The sequence below is a fragment of the Festucalex cinctus genome, chromosome 18 (genome assembly GCF_051991245.1).
Source record: "Festucalex cinctus isolate MCC-2025b chromosome 18, RoL_Fcin_1.0, whole genome shotgun sequence".
NCBI lineage: Eukaryota > Metazoa > Chordata > Actinopteri > Syngnathiformes > Syngnathidae > Festucalex > Festucalex cinctus.
The window spans coordinates 9,723,024-9,750,017 of record NC_135428.1 but is presented as its reverse complement, the minus strand read 5'-3'; the positions used below and the strand labels follow the sequence as shown (position 1 = coordinate 9,750,017).

Genomic DNA, 26,994 nt, shown 5'->3' with positions numbered 1-26,994 from the left:
TTTTTTTTTTTTTGAGGGGGCGGGGGGGGTTCAGTAGCCCTATAGCTTATTGAAATTGTTGGAAAAATACAATTTGCACAAGCCAATGGAATCTTCTCCAAGACAATAAATAGCTAAAATAACATTTTTTTTTAGAATTTAGTCTTTTAAACTATTCTTGTGTAGGTGACTGGAAGCAGGATCATTTCCGTTTGTAGGAGAGCCTCTAGTGGTGACGTGTGGGAATTGCACCCGGTGCGCAGCATTCGCCTTTAAAGGTATACAGTACAACTAACTAACACACTAATGTCGACATTCCACCCTAAAACGGTTGCCTTAAGGGATACGACTGCAGCCATCATTAATGTTTTTAAATTCAGTATTTGCATTTTGTCTTCAGTAATGTAAAAACAAAACAAAACGGTAGCCTAGTAATAACTGCGCTGTTTATAAACAAAGTCACGTGATGCTCGCTCATGACCGTCGATCTCGTGCTGTACCGCTAACAGAGTGTTTACAATATTTCGCACTTTGGATGGATTGATGTAGGCACCTTAATATTTGAACCCCGTTGTTGTTCTTATTTTCATGCGTTATCGATAATATCCAAATTCAGACCATGAATGCGTTGCTCGAGCGTGGGGGCAGCCCCTTCAGAAGGCAGCATCAGGCAGGCGGTCTGGTGAAAAATTTGCGTGGGAGTTCCCTTCAAAGCCCCCTCCCTCGCTGTCTCCCCCTCCCTCTCCCGTGCATCCTCCCCCACAGCAGCAGCAGCAGCAGCAGCAGCAGCAGCTTAGCACCGCATCCAGCTTTCTCCAGCATCCAGCATCCACCCGAGCCTGGGAAGGAAGCAGCATCAAGTCCTTTACCCGGGTGCAGACCCACGGAGGAGGAAGAGAAGAGAAGGGAAGGAGGAGGGGGCCCCGCATCCTCACCATCCGAGTGATGCCACAGCACCAACTGCATTCGGAGCAGCAACGCTGAGAGTTGATCTCGTATTTTAGTGGGTTCGGAAGAGAGAGAGAGCGAGAGAGAGAGAGAGGAAGCGTTTCCAGACTCGAAGACAGCCTCAAACTGCCCATGAAGATGTCCAACGCTGACATCGTCCAAAACGCCGCCGATCGGGTGGTGAAATGTGAGTAGGAGCAACAAAGGAAAAAAAAAAAGCCTTCATTTTGCCTCGAGATATTACATAACATCTTGGCTTTTCGCTTCTTGTGCCATGGCGTGAACGTGGCCTTTATTTTTTTCCTCCCTATCCTCGTAGTCGTGCATCCGTGGTGCATTCGCGGCCGTCAAGTTTTTTTTTTTTTTTAATGTTGACAAACAATGCTATTTCTAGTCAGCTCACACGAACTAACGAGCACGTCTGCGTAGGGACTTATGGGGGGTATAAATTTTAAAAAACGTAATCATGTATTTTTTATGTTTGTTCTCAGCTGTCATCATTTGAATGTGTCTTAGCTCTGTGGCTGGGGGGGGGGGGGGGCTGAACACTGAGCTCCTGCTCGAAGATGGGGCAGTGATGCAGCAGGATTTTTGACGGGGAGGAAGAACAAGAAGATGGCATGGAATTATAAATTCACATTTACCATCTCATATCTGAACTTGTATGCTAGGTGATTCTCAGGGCATCACCGTGGAGGCAAAGTAACAATCAGTGGAGGATGATGAAGCGCTCGCAGTTGTGCCATAACTCATTTAGCCCAGGCTCATTTTGTCCACGGAGCAGCTCGGTGTACACCAATGTATTCACCAGCATGATTACAGCGATGGCTGTGCAGCTCAGTCAGCATCAGCAACTTTTGCACTTGAGGCGACAACCGGTCGTCTCGTACATACACAAAGACTTGATCTGGAATTTAGATGGCAGCACTGGAGATGTTTTAATAAGTCATTGGGTCGCCATCCTTTTATCAGAGTAATGCCTAAAAATATAAAAAAAATAAGCAATGATCAGGATTTTATGGCTGGTCAGTGATCAATGAATTTGAAAAAAGAAGATCACGGATTTGATCAGAAGATGGTGCAATATAAAAAAAGACCACCGGGCGTACAATGGAAATTCATGGAGAAAAAAATGCTGATAAACATTAAATATAACATGTAATATTTTATCTTATGGATAACATAACATAATTGATCAATTAAGAAAATTAAGACATTACAGTCGATAAAATGCTAAATATCGTCCGATCCTGATCCAGCCGATCAGATCGGTATAATGTCTGATGGCCAACATGCAAGTACAGTAACGTAGTACAGTAAGTGTTCATCAAAACAAGTCTGAAGGTTTATTCCTAAAAAGTATTGTTACGGTTACGCAAAAGTAGACATTTCCTTTGTCCATTTTTCTCTGTTTAATATATATATATATATATATATATATATATATATATATATATATATATATATAAATGCCTTGCCATGTTTTTCCCCCTTCAGCGCTTGTTTTGGTGTACCAAATTTTCTCTCAAAATGGGGGAGAAAAATTGCAAAACAAGAATATGAAGATGAACGCAGGGCGTTTTAACCAAATGTAATGGAGAACTCTTCTGCTTTATATTAGGCATCATCAGATCATTTCAAGTCTTAAAATCTTCATCAGAAAAAGACATAAAATGAAGGGAAGTTCATCGAAAGACATTTTCTTTAAAATAAATTATATGCAGCCACACTGGCGTAAACACGGTATTCTAATTAATATTGCGTTTGCGGAATATGAACTCGGCAGCAAGATCGACCCGTTTTTATCCATCTCAGGTGGCGGCCATTTTGCCACTGAAAATGACATCACAGTTGCTCAGGTAACAACAAATCACGGCTCACCTGTTTTTTGTGTTTTCTAAACCGTGATTGGCCACTTCCCGAGCCCTGAGTCATACATTGACTTGGTATCGCCGAGCAATTTATGAAGGCAAAAATGTTCTCCACAAATGATGCGTTATAAAAAGATTTCTGTTATGATTTGGATGAATCACTGAACACCGCGGTTTGTTATTACTATACAATAAAACGGGCTACCCTACATTCCAACTTGTACACTCGGTCACACAGTTGCTGACACATCGTTATATTTGTGCTGGAGGCGCATGATTCATCTGTGTAAAATCCCCTCGATTTGATGCTTTGCAGAAGCATGTCTCATTACATCGTCGATTGCATCAAACTGGCGGTCTGTTGAGCTCACAATGGCTTCCAGTTGACAAGCTCTGTCATAAATTGCGCCTTCACATGGATGATAAGCTTCAGGTTTGATTGACACTATCAGACAGGTTTTCATTTAACGATGTTTATGACTGTGGTTGGCAGTGCAGCGCTGTAGAACGGCCATACATCATAATGAGAGCTATTTACAGTATAGTCATATTTGATGTTAAATAAATAAATCTCGCTAACATATTATGATGTTTGTAGGGGCACTTTTTATCTTTATTTTTTTATTGTATTATATATTGCTGGGGTACACAATGATGAGTTGTAGAGCTGTTTTACCTTTTCCATCTGTCCTTCCAATCTGGAAAAGCTAAAAGGAGGATACAGAAAGCACCATTGTGTCACTTAGGTGATAAAAGCAGATGATTTGGATGAGTCGAGACAGTCGTTGTTTGTGGCCCGTGTAGCTAACTACTGAGGACAAGCGAGTTATTTTTATCCCCGCAAGTGAAACTACTACAAGTTCATAGCATCTCTTATTTCGAATCCACATCCTAACGTGACAGAAGAAGCAGAATATGAATGTATTATCTGCTGGTCTGTGCACTTTGTTTTTCGGACGGGAAGGATCACCACAATGTGTTGCAGGGAATGGAAAATTCAGGGCACTTACCACAGGAAGTCTATAGTGTGTAAACGTTTTTAGAACATTATGAAACAATATGAAAGTAATGGTTCAGATAATGGATGGATTCAACTCGTGAAAAAAAAAATATTGTCATTGTTGAATCAAATGTAGTGTCATCCACATTTAGGGGCCCACCCAGGGGCGGTCCTAGCTTGAATTGCACCCTGTGCAATGGCCCCCTTTTGGAAATGGTGGAACTCCACAAGGGGTCTCTAATTCTTAATGCAATGCATTTTCCACAATAGCAAACTGATAACGGGAAACGGTAATTTAAAGAAATATCACCCAAAAATTATTACGCTCTCACGTGTTGTGTTGATATTAGGGATGGGTGAGTAATGATACCAGGTAATGGGTCAATTAACAGGCCTTATTCCAAGGTAGCAGTACTTGTGATGGCAACCGATACCGGTATTGGCCTTTTTTGTGTCTGTTTTATGATCAGAAGCAACCATTAATTACCATTAATTTCATGCAATTTTAAGAAAAAAAAGGTTTATGTGGACATAGAGGACTTTATTTAAAATATAACATTATTTTTTGGGGAAAATTTTATGTATTCAAAGTACTAGAGGTATCAGTACTTGGTATCAGTTTCGAGGACTACTCAATATGGGTAAGTTGTCACATTGCAATTTTCTTCTCCACCAGAGGGCGCAACGAAAAAGTGGAATACTAGTATTCTTCGTATAAATGTTGAGGGGTTGTGTACTTTCTTAGAAGAGAATAGCACATTGTGAGCTGACATGAGTGCCAGTTATCTGTTTTGCACAACACAAAGTAAACATTTTCAACTTCATATTTTTTGAAACAGGCGTCGTACATAGACAAATTCTAGCAGCAAATCATGTAGACTCGTTAAAGGAGAGATTCAGGAATCTTCTCATGCTTCAGTCACTGCTCTGTTTTAAGCTAACTTTTAACTAGAGCAAGTTTTAGCCAACATGGTAGTTTGGGGCAACTTGTCTCAGTCATTTTGGGGTTTGTTGTCACATATGCAAAGAATGGGTGAATGAAAAATGCACCTCTGGCAACTCTTTTTACTTGTGCCAGAATGTTCTTCCGATGAGGAGTCTGAATAGTGAGGAATTAGTTTGCTAGGCTTTGTTTCTTGGTTTAAAAATGTATTTTCCAGTTGTTCTAACTTGCTCATATGTCAGGACTGGTTTAAGTTTCATAATGAACCATCCATCCATCCATTGCTTTATTTTTTGAAATTCAATTTAATCTCAAATTTCTAATATAAGGGAAGCAAATCAGGCATTTGAGGCTTTGAGCTATGACCTATATGCAAGCAGTTCCTAAGGACTTTAATGTATTTCATAATGTTTTATGTTAAAGTTTGCTCAATGACGATGGTAAATTTTCAAGATCTATGATAAACAATTTCTCTGGATGGAAAAGCAAAAAAAGACAAGAGAACAAGGGTAATTTTGTGCTTGTTTTATTAATTGCAAAATCCAATGGGACATTTTACCCCGTATAGTGTGACAACTTACCCAGTGGTGGTGCAACATGTCACATGTTCACTCCCTCTATTTGATGGCTTATAACTTTGCACTTACACAAAATATGAAAATGACATGAATACAAAAAATGTACCCAAGACTTTGTTCTTTCCTCTGGTATACGTTTTGTTCATATGTATGTTTGATGTATTGATTCCATGCAATATATAAAAGTATAAAAAGTGATACAATTCTCCCCTACTTGTTTTGGTCTGAAAAAATGTAGTATCAATCAAACATCCCTAGTTGATCTGGAAATATATCCCAAAAGGGTCATTGAATAACATTTTTTGCATTTCCACGAGTTATGTGACCCCACCTTGTCACATGTGTGGCAACTTAGCATATCTTGCGTGAACAAACATTTCGCGAGAATATTTCATGATATTTTACGACAATTCCAAGATTTCTCTAGACGGGACATTACGAGAACTTCGCCAAACGCTCTTGAATGGAAAGACCAACACATCAGAATTGTAGAAATATTGCTTTTATTTTGCGATAAAAAACTGTGATACAAAGACAGCTATTGACATGTAGCATTTCTTTCTTTTATTTTTTAAATGTGTGTGTTTGATCGTATACAAACAATTTGCTGCCACACATTCTGCACATGCCCCAAAACCACCACTAAACCCTTCAGTGGTCATGATGCAGCAATGCTCACCTTTATTTGCTCCCTCCCAAACCTTTCTACGTGAATCGCATCTCTCGAAAATGCCCACTCTCTCGTTCGTAGCCAAGACGCCATTCAGCATTTACTGACTGAACTCAAGGTTGCTCATTAGCAACGCACCACTGCCATTATTGCGCAATTGGAAAACTTGATAGTGTGAGAGCGAAGCTCCTCCGATACAGTCGTTGATGTGCTTTTTTTTTGCAGCAGCATTTATGAGAACGCCAAATGTAGTTTTCTGCGTCGGCACTGGCTCGACTCCAGCAGTCAGCTGCTGCCGCTGCTTGCTGCTGCTGTTGCCCGGCAACATACAGTATTTCATAGTTTGACTCTGCTGCTTGGGCGCCCGAGCCGTAGTCAGCTTCTTTCATCTCTGCACTGTACATCGGGGCTGTGTCTTTGTGTGCGTTCAACACCAAATGCATCTGGATTGTTTTTTCCTATAAGGCGCCTCATGAAAATTTGTCGTTTTGTGGTTGACTCTGCGCCGTTATCCAAAAACTCCAAATTCAATGATGACATCAACTCGAGTCAACACTTGTGTGTGTGTGTTGTCGACAGTGCAGAATGTGTGCTGCTAATGTGTCAAAGCGCACGTCGCCATCACAGATACACACTGCACACTGTGAACACCCCCCCCCCCCCCTTTCCTCCTCCTCCAATTAAAAACACTTGCTGGCGCTTGCCTCATTATCCCGGGAGCAGCGACTTTGAGCGTTCTCTAGCCAAGCATTCATTATTAAAGAGCATGTTGATCATGTTCACTTTAAGCTTTGAGACACGTTCCTTTTTCTTCCCTTCACTTGGCACCGCCGAGGGCCCGTGCATGCTCGCCTATGCAGGGCGAAAATCTGGCAGGCAAATATACTTGCTGACTTGGTAAATGCGCACTCGCGTGTGCATTATCAGCGGCGGTATTTGCAACTTCACGATCATCTGTCTTGTTTTCTCCCTTAATCTGAATTATTTACAGCGGCCTCGTGTAGAAAGAGTCTCTCCGTGAAGCCCGATGATCTATAGATTAACGTCAATTCACGGCGCCTGAAAGCTTGCCGTCAGCTCCGCATCTAATAAATAACCTTTCCTGACACAGAATAATGATCTCTTTTTCGCAGTTTCGCAGCCAGTTTGTTGGCGAGGTGACTTGTGCATTTTAATGGCCACAGTCTTGCGGCATTCCCGGGAGAGTGTTGGATGAATTGAGGGCATGGGCATTGTTAGCTGAGGTTTTTCCTGAGCTTGGGAAAAAAAAAAAAATCTTCAAATGCAGTCACTTTTCTTTTTGTTTGTGAGTTTTTGTTCAATATTACAGAAGCGTAGAGCTGCCAATGTGGAGCAAACATTTTTGGCTGGCGAGTGTGTTCGAACATACTCGCAAATATGTTCGAACATACTCGAAAATATGTTCAAACGTACATGTAGGCTAAATAACAATAATAAATAACACAAATAATTATTATTCACTCGCGTATGCGCAAATGATACCCAGTGGCATTATGGGAAGGTATGCTAACATTGTAGCATGTAGCCGACAAGTACGTTTGAAAATATTTGCGAGTATGTTCGAACGTATTTGCGAGTATGTTCAAACATACTCGCAAATACGTTCGCACATACTAATCAGCAATAAATATTCTCCAATTTCTGTAGTCATGAAAGCAGACTTAATGCTTTTATGTTGGAAAACATTGAATACATTTTTGCTAATTTCCCTCATGTTATCAACCAAACCAGTAATTGAATCATATACTCTAAAAACAGTTGGGGAAAAAAAAAAAAAAAAAAAAGGACCAACCCACTAATTGGGCCAATTCAAATCAAATAAAACTTTATTTATATAGCACCTTTCATACATTCAAAGGCAACTCAAGGTGCTGAACAATTAAAACATCCATAATACAATAAAAAGAAAAACCCAACCCTCTCCACCATATCCCCATAATCGTACCCACAAACACACACGCAAAACACAACAGGGTGGGGCACAGAAGAACCCTGTGAGGAAAAGCCCCCAGGATTTGACCCAACCTTTAGGTTGTTTTGCATTGAAACAACCCAACTGGACAATTTGACCCAAGTTGGCCCAAATTTTGACCAAATTTGGATTATTTATAACCCAGCAGTTTTAAGGGTGCAAAAAAATTGGACCAAATGAAAAACATACAACACAACACGTTTTGGTGTTTTTTTGAATAAAACAGTCATTTCTTTGTGTTGTTTCGTGGGTTATTCATTTGACCCAATGTTGGTGGTTAAATAAATAACTCAAAAAGTTGGGTTGATCCATTTTTTTACCTAATGAGGTTTATTTTTTTTACCCAATTGTTTTTAGAGAGAATTAATTTGTGCACTGTCTATTTGAAAAGTTTTTTGAAAAAAAGGAATGAAAATTTAAACATTTTGAAAAAAAAAATCAAATTTATTGATCAATAAAAAAAAAAGTAATCAACAGATTAATTGACTACTGAAATAATCTATACAGCCCAGGATGACGAGCCCTAAATATGTTTACTGAAAGGATCTTAATTTACTCAGTGAAGAAACCAAGACATTAGAAACAGGCCTTCATCCATACAGGATCTTTACATGGTTGTGTACGAGTAGCTAGAGAAGTATCGAGCAGTCTATTTCAACGTCTGTCACATTTGAAAAACACATCTATATTTATACATATTCCAGAAGAATTATTGTGTCAGCCATAGTTTTGAATAATTTACTGTTTGAGTCTGCAAATGGATTTATTGTCCTTGTGCATATTAAATAAGCCATATTTTTAGAATAGATTGCACATACTGTGTACAACAAATGCACGTCGTGTTTTGCCGTCGGCGAAATGTGCATCAAGGTTTTCTCGTGGTTATCCGTCTCGGTCGCTCTTGCAATGACTCTCACTTTGCCGATTGCATTCAAAGAGTGTCCATATTGATTTGATGTGTGTCTGTCCTTAGCTGTCCCCTTCCCCCTAAGCCACCGCCTTACCATGAAGGAAGTGTTCGACTGTGAAGGGAAGCCTCGAGTGGATCTCCTCAAGGCCCACCTTACCAAAGAGGGACGCGTGGAAGAAGCCGTGGCTTTGCGAATCATCAACGAAGGAGCGGCAATCCTGCGCCAGGAGAAAACTATACTGGACATTGAGGCTCCAGTCACAGGTACGTTTGATATCAGGAAACTGATAGGTGAAAGAAGCGTAAATGGCTTGTTGAGTGAATGAAAAATAAAAATAAAAATAGTGATGCAATTGTGCTAGATCAGCTACATTCTGGTCTGTTTAGTTGCAGAATGTGTGTGACATTTTTTCTGTCTGTTGCAACTACCCGCAGTTATCAAGTTAAGAGGCATTTGCTAAAATTGCGACATCTCCAAATGTTGGCAGCGTCTGAGCCTGCCAGTGTCTCCCTCTGATCAACCTAAGTTGTGGCCTAGTTTTATTCCAAGCCGAACATGCCAGAAATACATTTTTATTCTGGCTGTACAGTCATCAAGGGATATATTTCCTCAAGCTGAGGATTTTTGCAGCTTCAAAGTCTGGCCAATATATTTAGCCACTCACTGTGTCGATTTAAAAAATTAAATAAAATAAATCGTTGACAATAATATATTGTATGTGCCCCACTAGTCTAAACACAGCATTCTGATTAATATTGTGTTTGTGGAATTTGAGTTAAACAGCAAAATCCACCCATTCTTATCCATCTCAGTGGGCGGCCATTTTACCATGTGCTGTCAACTGGAAATGACATCACAGTTGCTCAGGGCTCAGAACTACCAATCACGGCTCACACGTTTCTGAAGCTGGGCCATGATTGGATGACGAGATGCCAAAAAAAAAAAAAAAAAAAATTAAAATGTTGATGTTTAAGGAGCGAAAGATGGCATTTGCGGTTCGTGATCTAAGCTCCTCCCACTTGTTTCATACCAAAGCCACGCCCCTCACAAATGTGCTTGAGTGTTTCTCAAATGTGATAAAAATGCTTAGTTGTGATATCATATGTTACACATCCAGCTTCAACAAAATAGCAGTGCTAGCAATAATAAGCTAGCATTAGCATTGTAAACAAGCTGATGTTAGCTGCAACTGCTACATTCGGAGCATGACTTCTTCAAAATGGCGCATTACTGTCACACTATGGTTTGAAGTTTTATTTACAATCAATTCAAAAGTTTATATATATAGGCACAAGATGGAGTCAGAGGCTGTTTTTTCACATATTTTACTCATGCACAACTCTCAGATCAAACTGAGTTTTAATTATGTCAAAAAGTTTTTTCTGTTTTTTTTTTTTTAACTGCAACCTCATTCTTTAAGCTGACCTGCCAGCTATCTGCGCGATTTTGCGTGTACATGCATGTGCATCCATGGTCATACGTGCATGCGCGTTTGTGTTTGATTGCTTTAGTCACACAAGCGGTCTCCCACGCACACCGCTCGGAGCTTTGAGTGGGCGAAGGCCACTGTGGAGCTGATAGGGGAGACAGGAAAAGAGAGAGTCGATGGGGGTGAGCAGGAGCGAGGGGGACAGAGAGAGATGATAATGAAAAATTGAAGGCCGCGAGGAAATGAGATGTTGCTTTGCAATGCGGATTTGTACAACGTTCAATGGAGAACAACTCACTTCAAATGTTTTGCTTCTCTTTGGTGGTCAACAACCTTTTAGACTAAAACCATAAACATCTGTTCTTGTGACCGTGTAGACAGCACAAATTTATATAATTTCCTTTTTCCGAGATTCTTTTCTCATCCTGAAACATGACTGTGCGGGGAAAATGTGAACTGCTCGGATCATTTCTTAGAATGATCACATTTCACATAACAGTGCAGTAATAGAATTTATGGAAGGGATGAGGAAGCAAACTGAATTGTGAAAAAATGTGCAGCAGCAAATGGTTACTAAGCAGCTTCCAATGTACGTTACAGAAATAACATTCAGTATAAAATAGCATCCAGCTCAGCTACTCATTGTCAAGATGTCAGTTTTTCTACAAAAATGCAGTCATTCGTAGTAAACTGACATTTTTTAGGGTCCTTGAAATATGAAATGTTACTGTGGAACATTTGAGGTCAAACAGTCAGTTTCAAGGCGCCAGTCAGTTTCTAATTTGTTTGGATTTTAAAATGATATTTATAGACAGTAAGGGAAATAAATATAAAATATGAAAAATATAAATCTAAATAAAATATTGCAATTGAAATCACTCATACTCTCACACCATTTCGCTCATTGCAAACATTTATTGTAAGCACAAAACTATTTCAGAATTTGAAAATGTTTTCCCTGAAATTGATTTCCAGTTTGTGGGGACATTCATGGGCAGTTCTTTGACCTAATGAAGCTTTTCGAAGTGGGAGGATCGCCAGCCACGACGCGCTACTTGTTCTTGGGGGACTATGTTGACCGTGGCTACTTCAGTATTGAGGTGAAGCAAATATTGTCACGCCGGGAAATGATGCACACTGTGCTGTATATGAGATGGTTTATGTAACTGAACAAATACTTTGTTTGCATTTTGCATTTTTGTCCCAACAGTGTGTTTTATATCTTTGGTCACTGAAAATCCTCTATCCAAAGACACTATTTTTACTGCGTGGAAATCATGAATGTAGACATTTGACAGAATATTTCACCTTCAAACAAGAATGTGAGTACCCCGCATTAATTTTTTTCATACTAATTGTGTGAATATTGGAAGCAAAAGTACAACATTATACTGTACTTTTTCTTAATCTGACATTTTTCGTCCTTCAACTACTTCTACATTTCTTAACCAATTCAAACCATTTCAACTTCATCATGTTCCAAAAATTTACTCTTCATGAGCTATTTTTGGTCTCATTCCAAACATACTCAGTTTTCCCAAAATTAAAAAATAAAAAATTAGCAGCTCATTAAATGCACATTGGGATCAATTTTCAACATTTCCCCAATTCCCACATGGGAAAATTCCACATTTTTCACCAACAAAATTCCCCTCTCAGTTTGCATTAGGGCTCATACCATTGCTATTCACGAATCATTATCATTCAAAATTCAAAGTGTTCAGCTCATTCAATTCACCTTGCTGTTCAATCTAATATATTTCACCTGTGCAAAACCTTTCCGCATAATTCTGAATATTTGACCCAAAAATTCCCCATTATTTCCAATGACACATTGAAAAATTCATTCCCATTCTACATTTAAAATTTTAAGCTCATTCAGTTGACCATGGGAATAATTTTCAACATTTTTCACTCAATTATCGTTTCACCTAATTCTTTACTATCATTCTACATCATTCAACGCTTCCATTTGCACTTCAAGCAAAAGGTGTCTAAATACTTTTGTCCATGCCGTCGTGTATCAAAGAGATACGGCTAATTTTCCATCCATTGTTTGGCAGGTAAAATCAAATATTCGGAGCAGGTGTACGACTCGTGCATGGATGCATTTGACTGCCTTCCCCTGGCTGCGCTCATGAACCAGCAGTTTCTGTGCGTCCACGGCGGACTCTCACCTGAAATACACACCTTAGACGATATTAAAAAGGTAAGACCGCTGCGGGGGACATCGCAGCGGCGGATAGATTTTGTCTCATGACATGAGTATCCCTGTCTGCCTGTCGTGTTCAGTTGGATCGGTTCAAGGAGCCGCCGGCTTTTGGGCCCATGTGTGACCTGCTGTGGTCGGATCCTCTGGAGGACTTTGGCAACGAGAAAACACAGGAATATTTCAGCCACAACACAGTGCGAGGATGCTCTTACTTTTACAGGTGAGCTCACCCCTACGCTGTCAGAAATGAGGGTTCAGTCAGAGTTCATTTCTGTCCGTTGGAATACAAGCCACAGTAATGTGCTTTGTAAGGCTAATTATTGGACTCCAGGGTAACGTTTCCATGGACCACAAACTGTTTGTTCATCTGTGCGAGGTTTCTATTGACCATTTTCATCTAGGCTGTGGTTTGCATACCAATTTGTCTTTGGTTTTTGTTGTTCAGTAAAAAGGTGAACAGGAATGTAAATTTGGGTCCAATGGAAATGCAGAGATTGAATTATTTTAAAACAAAAACATGTTAAAGAGAAAGTGAGACTTGATCCTTTATTGTTGGTAGATGTGAGAGCCTTGGAAGTCTGTGGTGCTGATATTCAGTTGCAGTAGGGGTGAAACTTTTTTAACTCATTTACTCCCAATAACGTATAAATATGTTTTTTTTATGCTCTCAGTGTCCCAAAGGCGTATTTATACGTTTTTGTTTTTGTTTTATGCTAGAGCATACAGAAGGCTTTGATGCAGCCTCTCAACTGCAAAGAACGGTTGCAGAAATGGTAGTTATTACACAAAAGGCCAGCAGGTGGCAGCAGAGCAAAGGAAATCAACCAGGGCCATCTAGAAAAAAAGCTCAAATTACTGACAATTTTAAAAAGAATTGTGAAATCTGATGAAACTTAGCTCTCTTCTAATGCTAATTGCTGCAAAACGGAAACAGATAGAAACATACTTTTTTTTCCTGACGAAAGAAGAGACTTTAATCTTTCTTTTGATAGGTTCCATGCTTTTATAGCAATAGAACACAATATTCTGTGGGCCTTGCAAAATCTGTCGAAATCCAGTAAAACAGCCGGGAGTGAATGGGACTGCTTCTGTGAAAATGGCTGGAAGTAAATGCGTTAATGGCGGTTCAGAGTACCTTGAGTGATAACTCAAGGTCAGGATGTGCAGAATGATTTGAAATTTATATATTCATATAGTCTGTAAATTGTATAAGAACATGACTCATCAGATGAAATAGTGGGACAGAAGGGTTAAGTGCTGATATTTCACTTTGTGCCTTGGAGATCTTATACTTGTTTTTGATGTCAACGTGTGCCAAAAAGTTAGTAGGAAATTGACCTATATGCTACTTTTATTCATTAAAAGTGAACTATTTTTCAACATGACCTACCTCGATGTTCCAGGAGCAAAGTGTTCCCACCATAAAGCCTATATTGACTGTAGATTTAGCAATCTACATGCATAACTAACTATGATAAGATATAAACAAGCAGAATCAAGGATGACATCTGAACATTTTGTGTTCATCTTCCTCCTTAGCAAGTAGCTGGAAAGTATATAAACAATATTAAATAGGACATTGTGTCTCGGTGAGAGGACCTTTACGAAGGTTGTTCTGTATGGTGCGAAGGAGGCTGCAATATAATTGTCATTTATCCCCCTGTGACCTTTTACTACCTTTACTATCTTGCCACCATTAGAAACGAAGAAGCACTGTCTCGTGGGCTCGATGGCCAATGCAACATAATCTCATTCTTAAATACAAGAAGCCCTTAATGAGAGGAGGGAGAACTACGTGAAAAGTCAATCAATAATACACATTATACAATTATACAATATTGATCTCACCTTAGCTAAGCAAATTCACATAGTGGCGTACATGAGCATGACACTCAAACAACCCCCTTCGAAAAATCAATACACATAAAATCGATTTGAAATAGCCGTAAGATATAAGCATGCTACATTTCTAAATGTCACTTGTTGTCTTATTTGGCTTTTGCTGTTACAATGTGTATTTCCTAGTTCAACAAATATGTGCTTTTTTTTTTAATATACTTTCTTCTACTGGACGATGTTTAATTTGTCTGAAATTTATTGTTCTTGAAAAAAGGAAAATTTAGACTCCACAAAAATTATTTTTTCTTAGGGGATTATTAGTACATTGATGGCTATAATGCATGGTGTCCCACAGGGGTCAATGTTGGGTCCAGTATGTTTTCACCTCTAAGTGACATTTGCAAAGTACCTGAAGTATTAAAATTCATGTTATTCTTCATAACAAAAAAAAGAAAAAGAATGAATTTAAAAACTAACAAACCACAAAAGTAAAAGGCAGTCATTTTGTAGCTCGAGACAAACAAAGGCAATGACCAGCGGCCAATTTTAAGAGGGTGTTTGCAACACAGAACTTTCATCTCTGTCTCTCTCGCTCATTCTCACTTGTCAGATTTCTCACTTGCGCTCTCTCTCACTCGCAGGCTCACCGACACATAATTTCACAAAGGAGAGAAGAAATGTGAGCCGCGGGCAGGCAATGTGTGTGTGTGCGTGCATTTTCTCTGACTAATCAATAGAAACCGTTGCAGTGAACAGAAAATAATCGAGTACATGTTGTACTTTGGGATTTTTATTTCCTGCTTTAATAGGCTTTTTTTTATTTTTTTTATTAAAGACCAATAGGTTAGGACAAACATTAAATCTAATAAATGCAACGCTCTTGTTTCTAATCTGAATCGCTTTTTTTTTTTCCTTTTTTCGAAGCACTTGTTGATTCCAGCATTTTGGAGTGTCTCGTCAGTGCTCACTGTCAGCCATTGTGGAGCAGTGAGCGTATCCATGTGAACGCAGCTATTTCTGTAATTTATATATGGGCCACCTTGGGAACGTTCGCCATGTGACCCAGATTAAAAGTGGGATGGCACAGTTTCGCCAGGTGCTCAGGGCACAGCGGCCTCCTTGTTTTCCTTCCAGCGCAAACCTTGGAGCGTTTAAATATTTCAAACACTTGTGAAAGTTTGATGGCTCCGTGGACGGGCGGCGGGGAAGTGCTGGAGGAGAGGATGATGATGATGGCAGGCATGTGCAACATGCTGCGTTAGATTAGAAAGTGACTGGACTTTAACAATTGATGATGATCAGTGTAAAGTCAATTGGTCACTTGAGTCATTTAGAAGGAAACATTCAGCCGGTGTCAATTTCAAACAACCAAGACTGGTCATACCGCTGAAGTGGAACTCAACTTTAATTTCAAATGAATATTCACATACGGAAGATGCCATAATGCTTGTTTATTATACGTTAGTTGGGTTAGCTCCATGCTATCTTATACCAGAACATACAAACAGTACCAAATGTAACAGATCATGCCAGCAATAACATCAGTCTGTCTGTCTTTAAAATAGGTTATATAGTACAACTAAAAGGACAACAACATGGAAACAAAAGCCATTATTCATCAATATATAATCTTTCTTTCGAACCCAACGGGTTGAAGATGTTTCTAACTGACATAACATCTTTCACAGTGTTGCATAACAGCTGTGTTGAGAGCTTCTACATGGTGCATCATATTCATAATGCAGCATGGAAGCGTCTCAATTATCAGGCCTTCCTCCTGTCGGATTCTTAACCGCACTCTGTAAGTCCTGGACCCGGTTGTTCAAAACTCGGTTCTAGTTAAGTAGATTTAACAGACCGTTAACTTTAACGGCGCTGTTATCTTGTTGTTCAAAACTGTTACCTTTCTGTTAAAGTTAACACATCTAAGGGCCGCCGCTAACTTTTTAACAGTGTGGTTAACTCTGTTTTGTGGCTAATGCTGCCTTCATGATGCTCACTGAGCGCAAGAAAAAAAAAGAGTCTATCGAGGGCTTGACTTTGATGTTTGTGATTATTCTGATGAAGAGTTAAGCACGTTACCTCTTACCTCGTAAGTCTCATGCTGAGTCAAAAGAGAAAGAATAAAAATGTGTTTTTAAGACAAGTTCTAAAAATGGACAGAGAAAACAAAAAAAAATTCTAATGAATTAAAACTAAATAAATAAATAATGTTACAAAAACTCCTAAATTACTTCAACCATTGATTGTGTTAGGTTTTATTTGTCAGCAGAAAACTTCCAGCTTCTTTTTTTTTCGTTGAGTGCCAGCGGTCATTTGGATAGTATGCATTGCTTTCGCCGACCCGGAAGTAAACAAAAAGAGGAATTGTGGGATATATCGGTGCTAACCAGTGACACAAACCGACACGGTTAACTTTGACGGTGCCGTTAACAAACGGCGTTACTAACCATGTTTTGAACAATGAACCATTTTTTTTACTTTTTATTTTATAATTATTATTATTATTATTATTATTATTATTATTATTATTAAGTCAATCTCTGGTGTAATAACCTTATTTATTGATTGATTTAATTATTTTTTATTTTATTATCTGTTCTCAATGCTGCTGGACATGTAAATTTCCCAGAGGGAGCCATCCCAAAGGGATCAATAAAGTCAAGTCTAAGTCTATTTAACGGCCGGTTAGTTAACGGCGGGTTAAGAATTTAACCGGCGGTTTGGGGTTAAACAGTGGTTAAAATAACCGAGAATTGAACAACTGGGCCCAGGTCTTTAATTCATACTATGTTTGAAAAAAACAAACATTTCAACGTTTCATTCAAAGAATGTTATCTCAGAGAAATTAAAAAATAAATATGTAAAAAAAAAAAAAAATTTTGTATATTTAATTATTCTTTTTTTTAATCTATTTTTTTTTATTTATTTAATTCAAAGAATGTTAACTAAATAAATAAATATGTAAAAAAAAAATTAATAATAATAATAATAATTTATACTAATGTTTTTAGAGATCCACAGGGAGCCACTGGAGAGGGACTAAAGAGCCACATGAGGCTACAGAGCCTCAGATTTCAGACCCTTGCATTAACCACTGAAAAGTATTATACACGCTGCAATCTTTTATTATTTGTAGTATGAGGTGCGTGATTGGAGCCTTATTTTCTCTCAGGTTAAAGCTGTAGGGCAGGCAGCTCTGACTGCCGCTTGCTGGGTTATTTTGTCTCATTTGAGTCGCTGTTAGATTCCTTTTTTTCCATGTGCTTGCATCATCCTCCCTAAGTGTTTCATTAATATATTTATGAGTGATAAATTTTGTTTCATCCGCTACTGAGTTGATGTATAATCACTAACCTGACGTTCTGTTGTGTGATTGAAGACAACAAAACATTTTCATGTCGTGCAAGGGTAACAATGCGTGCCTGATTGATTCATTATGAAAAGATATGTGATTTAGGGAAAAGAGCTGGATTGGTTGGGGGAGGATGAGTCAGTTTGGATATAATGTGGTGTACCTCAGGGGTCAATGTTGGGACCATTACGGTTTCACTATAAGTGGCATTTACAAAGTATCACAAAAGTAAAAGAAGTGGAATTTTGTGATAAAATAATTTATTCCATTTCAGGATAAGGCTGCAACATATCATAATGTAGGGATACACATTATGCAAATTCAGTTTTATTTATTAAAAAAAAAAATTGAAACATTTCTTCCTGTTGCTTTTTTTCTTTTTAGTTATCCAGCTGTTTGTGAGTTCCTACAGAGCAATAACCTATTATCAATTATCCGAGCACATGAGGCACAAGATGCAGGGTAAGTTGTTACAGCGATATACGGATGCGCGTTAAAAGGCCAAAGTGTGCATTTAAAAAAGACATTCTATTTGTTGTTGTTCCCTGCCAGTTACCGGATGTATCGTAAAAGTCAGACCACAGGATTCCCATCCCTCATCACCATCTTCTCTGCACCAAACTACTTGGACGTTTACAACAACAAAGGTGAGGAAATCTGTTGATTGTTTTTGTATTTCAATTTCAGGCTGCATGTGCCTCTTTGACCGAATGCGTTTATACTCTGTGTCCAATTTTCCCCTGATTTGACAGATGCATCTCTTGTATTCGAGCTCATTAGATTGTGGCGGTGTACCTAATGTTGCGGCCTTTGAGTATATGCAGCAATATAATGGCTTACAGCTCATGAACAAGGCATAGGAATACATCAGGAAGCCCCCCGTGTGTTGGTGCTCTCAGATCTTGTGCCTTGCTTGCAATTGGCTGTGGGATATGGAGAGCGTGGGAGGGACTGTAGGCAGGCTGACTATCTCCATGTGGCTTTCTGCCTCTTGATGTATCCGTGTCAGCAGTGCCTGGCCTCAGTTATGCCACCTACTGGCTGACTCGTTTCCTACTTACGTGTCGATAGGATGTTTGTTTTTGTTTTTTGTTTTTTTTAGTACATGTTGTCAACACAGAATGATTGCAGAAAAAAATGTGTCCATATGTCGCTCAAGTATGCTATCTATAACCATGAAATTCAAGTGATTCCCAACCACTGAGAATCCAAGTATTTATTTACTACAAATAATTTATCTAATCAATCCCAGCGAGGCAGAATATTTAAATGTTCTTTCACTAGATGGCAGAAGCTAACCTGTTGCCATTCATGTAAATATAATTTCATTATTTCAGTCATCTGTGGTGCTTTTGGCTTTTTGCTCACAGTGAACTCTACTCATCTCTCTTGATAACGCGCATCAATTTGAGCTGATCAATACCACTCCCAATTGAAGTACACGCTGCTGCTTTTCTTCCCAGCTGCTGTCCTCAAATACGAAAACAACGTCATGAACATCCGACAGTTCAACTGCTCGCCTCATCCCTACTGGCTGCCCAACTTCATGGACGTCTTCACCTGGTCGCTGCCGTTCGTCGGAGAGAAAGGTATGCAGTGTGCCGCATTTCTGCTTTGCTGCTTTTTACTTGTGCTTATGTAATGATCTGCTGCCTCCATGGATCATTGCTCGATTACCAAACCTCTTACCTACGCTCGCTTTCTTTCTCCCCTAGTCACAGAGATGCTGGTGAATGTGTTGAGTATATGCTCCGACGACGAGCTAATGAATGATGAAGATGAAATATTCGACGGTAACTATCACATTTAGCATTGTTGGAAATGAAATGCAACATGACGTTTTGCAATGCACTGTGAAATGAGATCAGCTTATGTCTAAAATACCTTATGCAGTTCCATTTGTAAAGTAGCCCAAGCTGAAAAGTTTGAACATTTTTTCACATTATTTTTAAACCAGTGGTATCAAACTTGCGGCCCGTGGGCCAAATGGGGCCCATGAGTTGGTGTTTTGTGGCCCGAAAATGTGATTTATTTTTATTTATTTTTATTTATTTATTTATTTATTATTTACTATGAGATTTGCTTTTTTGCAGTTACAACAAAATGTGTCAACTTAAAGCTATAGCAAATGGCTAAATCCAACCTAAATAGTATTTGGTAGAATGCTGAAGCATTCCCACATATGTTATTGTGACATTTTTTTTTCTCCACACTTTTTTGCCGTGTAACAACTCCCACACAATACTTCCAATTTACACTGTTCAAATTTCAACTAGCTTAAAAAAATTGTTGCCTCATTGGGTATATATTGTCTGATTCCACATTACAGTATTTGCACAATTTAACATTTAATATTAACTTTTCCCCATTCATTTTCAATGGGACAGACATTGAGTTTTTCTAAGTATCACTTTCCACGCCCACTTCTATACGTATAACTTATCATCATTACCAGGTTTCTGATACTGCTTGGTGGCATAGTTGGTAAAGTGCATTGTCCAGTAATCAGGAGGTCATAATTTCATAATTTATCTCTCAATTTACTTCATAAGCATTCCACATGCATTCATATCTTAGCATTCAGCTTTCAGCATTCCCACGCAATTTCTCCAAGAAATTGCATGTAGTCTAGTTCTACAAATGTTAAATGTAATTGTAATTGTATAAATGTTCAAAAAACTAATTCGAAAATAATTTGAAATAAATCTCTGAATTCTCTTTATTTGTGTTGGGCAAATGAAGCTTCATGAAGCACTTGTAATATTTTATTACTCCTCTAGATGGTTTAAATTTTTGATTGAATTTGATTGATTGAATTGATTGAAATGAATTTTTACTGCATCTTTAAACCATCTAGAGGGTTAAAAAACAATCACAATTATTACAAGTGCTTCATGAAGCTTCATTTGTACTTTACTACTCTTTACAGGTTCTGTAAATCCAAAAAGAAGATAAATATTTAACTGATGTGCAAACTCAAATGTATCAAAAATAAAAAACTGAAGGAAGTCCAAGTGTTTGTAGTGTTGAAAAACAAATAATAAAACATCATCTGGACTCACATGTATATTTCTTTACAGCCAATGCAGCTGCAGCACGGAAGGAGGTGATTCGAAACAAGATCCGTGCTATTGGGAAAATGGCCAAAATGTTCTCAGTCCTCAGGTAATCATTGTCTCCAGCATATATATATATATATATATATATATATAGTTTTGTCTTAATCTATTATATCCATCATGGTATGTTAATTGAAGAATTCTCTTTAAACAGTCCCAGGAAGGGCAATTTTTCACCAATTTCAAAGCAGTTCCGATCATGTGATCTGTCTTATCTGTGATACCTGCAGAGAGGAGAGTGAAAATGTGTTGACGCTCAAGGGCCTGACGCCCACCGGCATGCTGCCGAGCGGGGTTCTCTCTGGGGGCAAACAGACGCTGCAGAGTGGTAAGTACAAGGCTGGAGATAAGACCGTCCTGTCCGTACATTTTCTAAAGCTTTTCTTCTCCCCTGGTTATTTCCACTTAAAATCACAAAATCTCTTCGTAGACATGTGTCCCTATGATCTTTAATATCACTTCAGTAAATTACATTTTTTTATGAACTATAAGGAGTTTGCATCTTTTCCTTGTACTTGCTTATGATGGTGCTGAGCTCGTAGATTTCTATAACTGCGTTCACAGTTTGCAACACTGCATGACGCCACACAGAGTATGAATGTAAACAAACGATTAACAGTCGATAGTTTTTATGTTAGTGGCGCGCAAAAAGAAGGAAAGGTTCAATTCTCTTTTTCTATTTAGTCCTCTATCTCACTTAATTTAAATTTTGGCACTCGTCCCACTCCACATCTCCTCTGGGATGCATTCCTTGGGGTGAAGCTCCTCACAGTTGTTCATTATAGACAAATGCTCAATAAAATACCACAGCCTAAATGTTTCAACAGTGTAAAAAGGTCCAGCCTGATGCAAAGAGGGCAAAAATTGTAAAATATGGGAGAGAAAGTAAATGAGCTGTCGTAAACGTGCGCGCACAGAAAGCACCGATGCACTCCACCAAATTTCACAGCTAAAAACGCTAAACACAGTCCAAATCGGATTAGCATGTCGCACAACAAACATGAAATGACAAAGTGCAGAAAAGTACAAATTCAGTTGAAAATTAGTGGAGCTGGTAAATATAATCTTCAAATGCTAAAAACGAAGCACTTTTTGAGTTACAACTTGTCATTACTGACATTATAACATCAAGATGTTTTTTTTTCTGAAAGCCTTGCCATTAACTTGAACTTAAATTTTGTCTTTAACAATGCATGTCATGTCTCAGTCTGAACACTACGGGGCACTATTTAAAAAGGGTACATATAGATGTGAAACAAAGAAGAAATAAGAGAAGAATGAATCATGTGCTACAAAATATTTGTGAGTGAAGAAAATACTGTACAAGACTGCTTCTTTAACAGATCTGAAAGAGCTGTTCTCTTTGTTTAATGGACTTTCTAAACTGTATCTAAAATCTGAGAATTGTGAAGCTAAGATTTAGTTTGAATGCTACCAGAAACTTCAAATAGTGGAAAGTACTGAGTCCATTATGCTCCATATTGATGTGTCCCTGCCATGCTCTCTCTTTTTTGTTTGCTACTCTCCACGTTTTGATGATTTGACCTGTAATTGACACCGATTCTCTCCAATCCACATCAATGCATGGCGTCCCACCAAGTTTGGCTCCATTGCTACCGAACATGTGAATTTGCATCCGACCTAACACTGAGCTGCCTTTTTTCAAGCGGGGCTGCCTTTTTTTGACATTTGCATGGCTTTATCCGGAGTAACCTGCTCCCCTCCTCCTCCTCCCCCAGCCACCATTGAAGCCATTGAAGCCATCGAGACCAGTGATGAGGACAGAGAAGGTAAACCTGTGTGAGCCCCACGCCCCCCTCCGACCCTCCATCCCCTTCCTCCTTCCCAAATCCTCCCAGCATATGGGTCTCCTCTTTCCATCTTCCTCCCACCTCTCACCCACACGAACATTTCACACATTATTGATGAAAACATTGCTTTTTAATGGTTGCGTGTATGAGACGACATAGAAATGCTTACAGTCAACACACTTAGAGTCAAATGACTTGGGGAAAATATGGACGGTTAAGAAATATATAACACTGTTTCCATGGAAACTTGATCTGCGATGTCCATAATTGGTTGGACGTCCATAATGTTTGTGAAAACACATTGGTAGAAAAAGCATCTTTTGCGATCATGATAACTCTGAAAGGTGTTTGAAATGTATCACAAGTGTTGTCTTTGTGAATCGGGAATAAAAAGTACAATGTACATTAATGGAAGACACCTCAGCACAAACAAGAGTTATGCTTTAGATTTGCGTTCAAAGGTACGCCTGCACAATTGAATAAAATCCAATAAAGTGGCCTTTGCAATTAAAATGCATAGGAGTCGAGGACCAAATTGTATTGCACTGGAAGGCCTCCATTTTTATTATTCTTATTTTTGTTTACAATATACTGTCTGATGAGAGACTTTTGTGTTAGGTTTCATGAGATTAGGGGTGTCAAACTCATTTAATTCAGGGACTTTCACCCAAATTTGAACTCAAGTGGGCCAACTCAATTTCTACGTGGCCTAATAAGCTATGAACGACAGGTGGAAATATTTCCTGTTTTTTTTATTATTTTTTTTTTTAGTACAATTAATGACAAATAATTATTATTTTATTTATTATATATATATATATATATATATATATATATATATATATATATATATATATATATATATATCACATGCATATTTTGTATTTCCATTATATATGTATTGTAATAGTCACTACTCACAGAAAAATGCCGAACAACTGCACGTGCAATTTTGGCTGTTTTCATGTATTTCGTGGCGATCATGTAAATAGGCATTAAATTGGTATTGAGCACTTGGCCCTGCAGTTTAAATTCAGCCTCACAAGAAATAGAAATAGACAGGTATCAACAACAGCAGTAAATAACAATGCATACATCATGCAAAATGTGTATCAGCATCCACAAATATGAGTCTGACGTTTGTGTGTCATGTTCCTCTCCTCCTCAGCCATCCGTGGCTTTTCCCCCCAGCACAAGATCACCAGTTTCGAGGAAGCCAAGGGCCTGGACCGCATCAACGAGCGCATGCCCCCTCGCAGGGACGGCGTCAACCACGTGGGCCACTCCATGGGAAAGATGAACATGTCCGAGGCGAACGGCACGGATGACAACAGCAACATCCAGTGAGCCTCGCTTGGTGACGGTGGTGGTTGTGGTGGAGATAGCCGGTGGGGGGGACTGTGACCATGCACATAACCCCTACCCCCATGCAGTGAGACATTGCCAAATCGAAATTCAGGCCTCAGAACATAGTAACACAAACGGGCCCACAGCAGACAGACAGAAGGTGATCTGCAGCAAATGTATAATGAGCAAAAAATGGGTCATTTATTTGGTGACAGAATGTGAAGGTTGAGGAGGGGGTGCAGTGTGGTTAAAAGTTGTCTGCCTGTTGTTCCCTCCCTCTGCTCAATTACAGACTGAACTAAGTCGGACATTGTGTTGGTGACCGACAAAAGGCATCATTTCAGTAACTGTGCCATGCAAATAATTTTTTTTTTTTTTTTTTAAATGCTCATAATGCACAACTGGAGGATATTTAGCTTGTTTTGAGAGTATGACATCAAAACACCTACTATGAGGTCGTGAATTTTCATAAGCAATCAGCAAAGAAAAATAATGATAATCTCTCCTAATTTGTACCATTTTTACTAACTTGGACATCTTTGGAGACATAAAAGTCAAACTGTGTCATAGCTAAATTATAATAATATTGTCACAACATAACAATGGAGTCTAAAGTCACAAATGTAACAAACGTCCCCCAACAATATGGAATTCCCAGGTAATTGAATCTAATCTGTCATGTTGTGAAGGTGGATCTATCTTATTTATTTACCTTGTATTGATATTTTCTTGAAAGATGAGCATTATAAAGTCACTGCAGTGTGAGATTAAACCTCCACATGACTCGCCGCCAGTCATCTCCTAGCAACTCGGAGGAGTTGAGGGCAAAAAAAAAAAAGTGGGGGTGGGAGACTTAATCTCCGTGGTATCTACAGTGTCTATGAAGAGAATGTGAAAAGGATTGAATTTTTATTTTCATCAAGGCCGTCCTCAAGGAGACGTTTCTGCCTCTCAGCATTATTTGTGCTCACATTGACAACGCATGTCATTACCTCGCACATCCTCACTTTCTGGAGAAAAAAAAAAATCACTCGCGCATCCTCCTCCACCGAAGAAGCTTCAGCAATCACGCCTGCGTTGCTATAGGACCGGATAACTGAGGTGAAGAAGAGAAGAGATTTTTGGGTTTGATTACATATCCTGCTTGTCCAGCACTGCCCGAGATGCGTGCTGTCACTCAGGTGTGCATTAGCGCCACATTGTTATTTTGCCCCACATTTGAGTTTTTAAATGTGTAATAGCTAAATCGAGAATTCTACAAATTCGAAGTGCATAAATGTATAGTATTATCTTAAATTATAAAGGGGGTATTTATTTTTAATGACAAACTTGACAGTGGAACTTCACTGTGATTTAAAAAAAAATCTTCCTGCAATTTAATAGTTGTAAAAGGAATCGCTGCTTTTTTTCTTTTTTTTCTTTTAAATAGAATTTAGAAAGTCACTAAAGTAGGAAGCCCAAACTTTAAGAAACACATTTCCTTTCACACATTTTACAAATATTTTTTACTCCATTATGCGAAAGGTTAAGGTCCAGTATGAGACTCCAGGACGGACAAAACAGTGATTTTAAACACAGCATCTATGGTACGGAACGCATCAATGCATGCAGTTAAGTTCCTAATTGTAACGTGAGATTATAATTGTGATACTGTATTTGTGATTCAAATAGTAAACTTGAATTATTTTATGATTAAATTAAATTTGTTGTTCCATTTGTCTTGTTTTATAAATTTTATAGGCTTCCTTCTTGTTTTTGTCCATTTTTTAATTTATTTATTACCACTGCTTTTAATTTTTTATTGAGTCATTGTATGCAGGGATGCCCTTCACAGGTGTGAAGCCTTGTTTACATTTCTGTTGTACTGATATACAGAACATGTTTAATAGTGTGAATGAATATAATCTCAGTGAAAAGCTACTTTCAGGCTGCCAAAGCATGATAGCATGGTTTTCAGATGTAAATTAATTGGACACCAAGAAGATCACGTGTCACACTTGCGTTGAACAAGAAACTGTACTGGTTCTATTTACTGCTGATATTACCATTATTGTTACAATTTAATCTTATGGTTCTTTTCCTTCCTCTTGTTCTGGTTCTTGTATGGTCTACATGCATATTTCGACAAATATAAAGGATTTTATCTTGCAACTTTCTTTTTTTTTTTTTTAAATATATATCTCTAGAGATATGTTTTGGCATTTGACTTCCGAAATGATACACACATTGTAAGCATGCCCTATGGGACAAATCTCTTGCTTTTTTTTTTTTTTTTTTTTTTTTACTCTTGAATAAAATATGCATGAACAAAATACAGTCACATGGTTTCTCATTTGCCAAATAACTGTTTATCCTGATTCTGACAATTTCACCACACACACCTTTAATGGCTTAATCCGAAATTCAGCCGTTACATATACAAACATCCCACATTTTGATTGGCACTGATATATACAGAACTGTAAATATACAATATACTGTACTTGCTCATGGGGGACATATTTTTCCAAGCTTGCCGTTACAATTTATCCGAAAAGTGATGTAATTACTCAATCACAGCCCAAATGAAGACAAGAGAAAATGGATGGATTCTGGAGTAAAACTAACAATATAAAGATGTAATAATAATAATAATAATAATAATAATCTGCTCAGAGTTGGACAAGCTGACATTTGTAGCAGAAAGGAGAACGCGCTACACAGCATCCACTGCACAGTTGCACAGTCACCATCTGAGATGGTCCATCTTCAGTTAGAGGAGCATGAAGACGCTCTGACAACGAGGAAATCCTTCCCCTCCAATGCTATGCCATTCATTTGAATTCCACCCTGGGAGGGAAACATGAATATCACATTCCCTCAGCTCTGTTGTGTGCTTTCTGAACATCCGGGCATTTCTGATATATCCGCAAAGCGACGCTTCCCTCACACGGTGAAAACAAACTGCATATTGTATTGCTTTTGTCTGTGACTAGCATACAAACCGGGT

General features: G+C 38.5%; 1 protein-coding gene across 2 annotated transcripts; it reads left to right on the top strand.

Annotated features, from left to right (window-relative positions):
* Positions 1-720: 720 nt before the first annotated feature.
* Positions 721-26,258, top strand: LOC144006412 (protein phosphatase 3 catalytic subunit alpha-like). 2 transcript variants are annotated; one of them, XM_077505246.1, is made up of 14 exons: positions 722-1,114; positions 8,956-9,156; positions 11,298-11,422; positions 11,533-11,644; positions 12,386-12,531; positions 12,615-12,754; positions 18,113-18,190; positions 18,281-18,375; positions 19,192-19,317; positions 19,444-19,521; positions 20,809-20,893; positions 21,078-21,175; positions 22,587-22,637; positions 23,827-26,257. In XM_077505246.1, exons 1-14 carry the CDS (start codon positions 1,060-1,062, stop codon positions 24,003-24,005), a joined length of 1,569 nt encoding a protein of 522 aa, XP_077361372.1. In that variant the 5' UTR covers positions 722-1,059; the 3' UTR covers positions 24,006-26,257. The 2 variants fall into 2 exon arrangements, with proteins under 2 accessions (XP_077361373.1, XP_077361372.1); XM_077505247.1 differs by lacking the exon at positions 22,587-22,637 and having other exon boundaries at positions 721-1,114; positions 23,827-26,258.
* The last annotated feature ends 736 nt before the right edge of the window (positions 26,259-26,994 follow it).

Coding starts and splice junctions, on each gene's coding strand:
- LOC144006412 (XM_077505246.1), top strand. CDS start 1,060: ATGAAGATGTCCAACGCTGACATCGTCCAAAACGCCGCCGATCGGGTG. Junction 9,157..11,297: donor CATTGAGGCTCCAGTCACAG/GTACGTTTGATA, acceptor ATTGATTTCCAG/TTTGTGGGGACATTCATGGG. Junction 12,755..18,112: donor GGATGCTCTTACTTTTACAG/GTGAGCTCACCC, acceptor TTTTCTTTTTAG/TTATCCAGCTGTTTGTGAGT.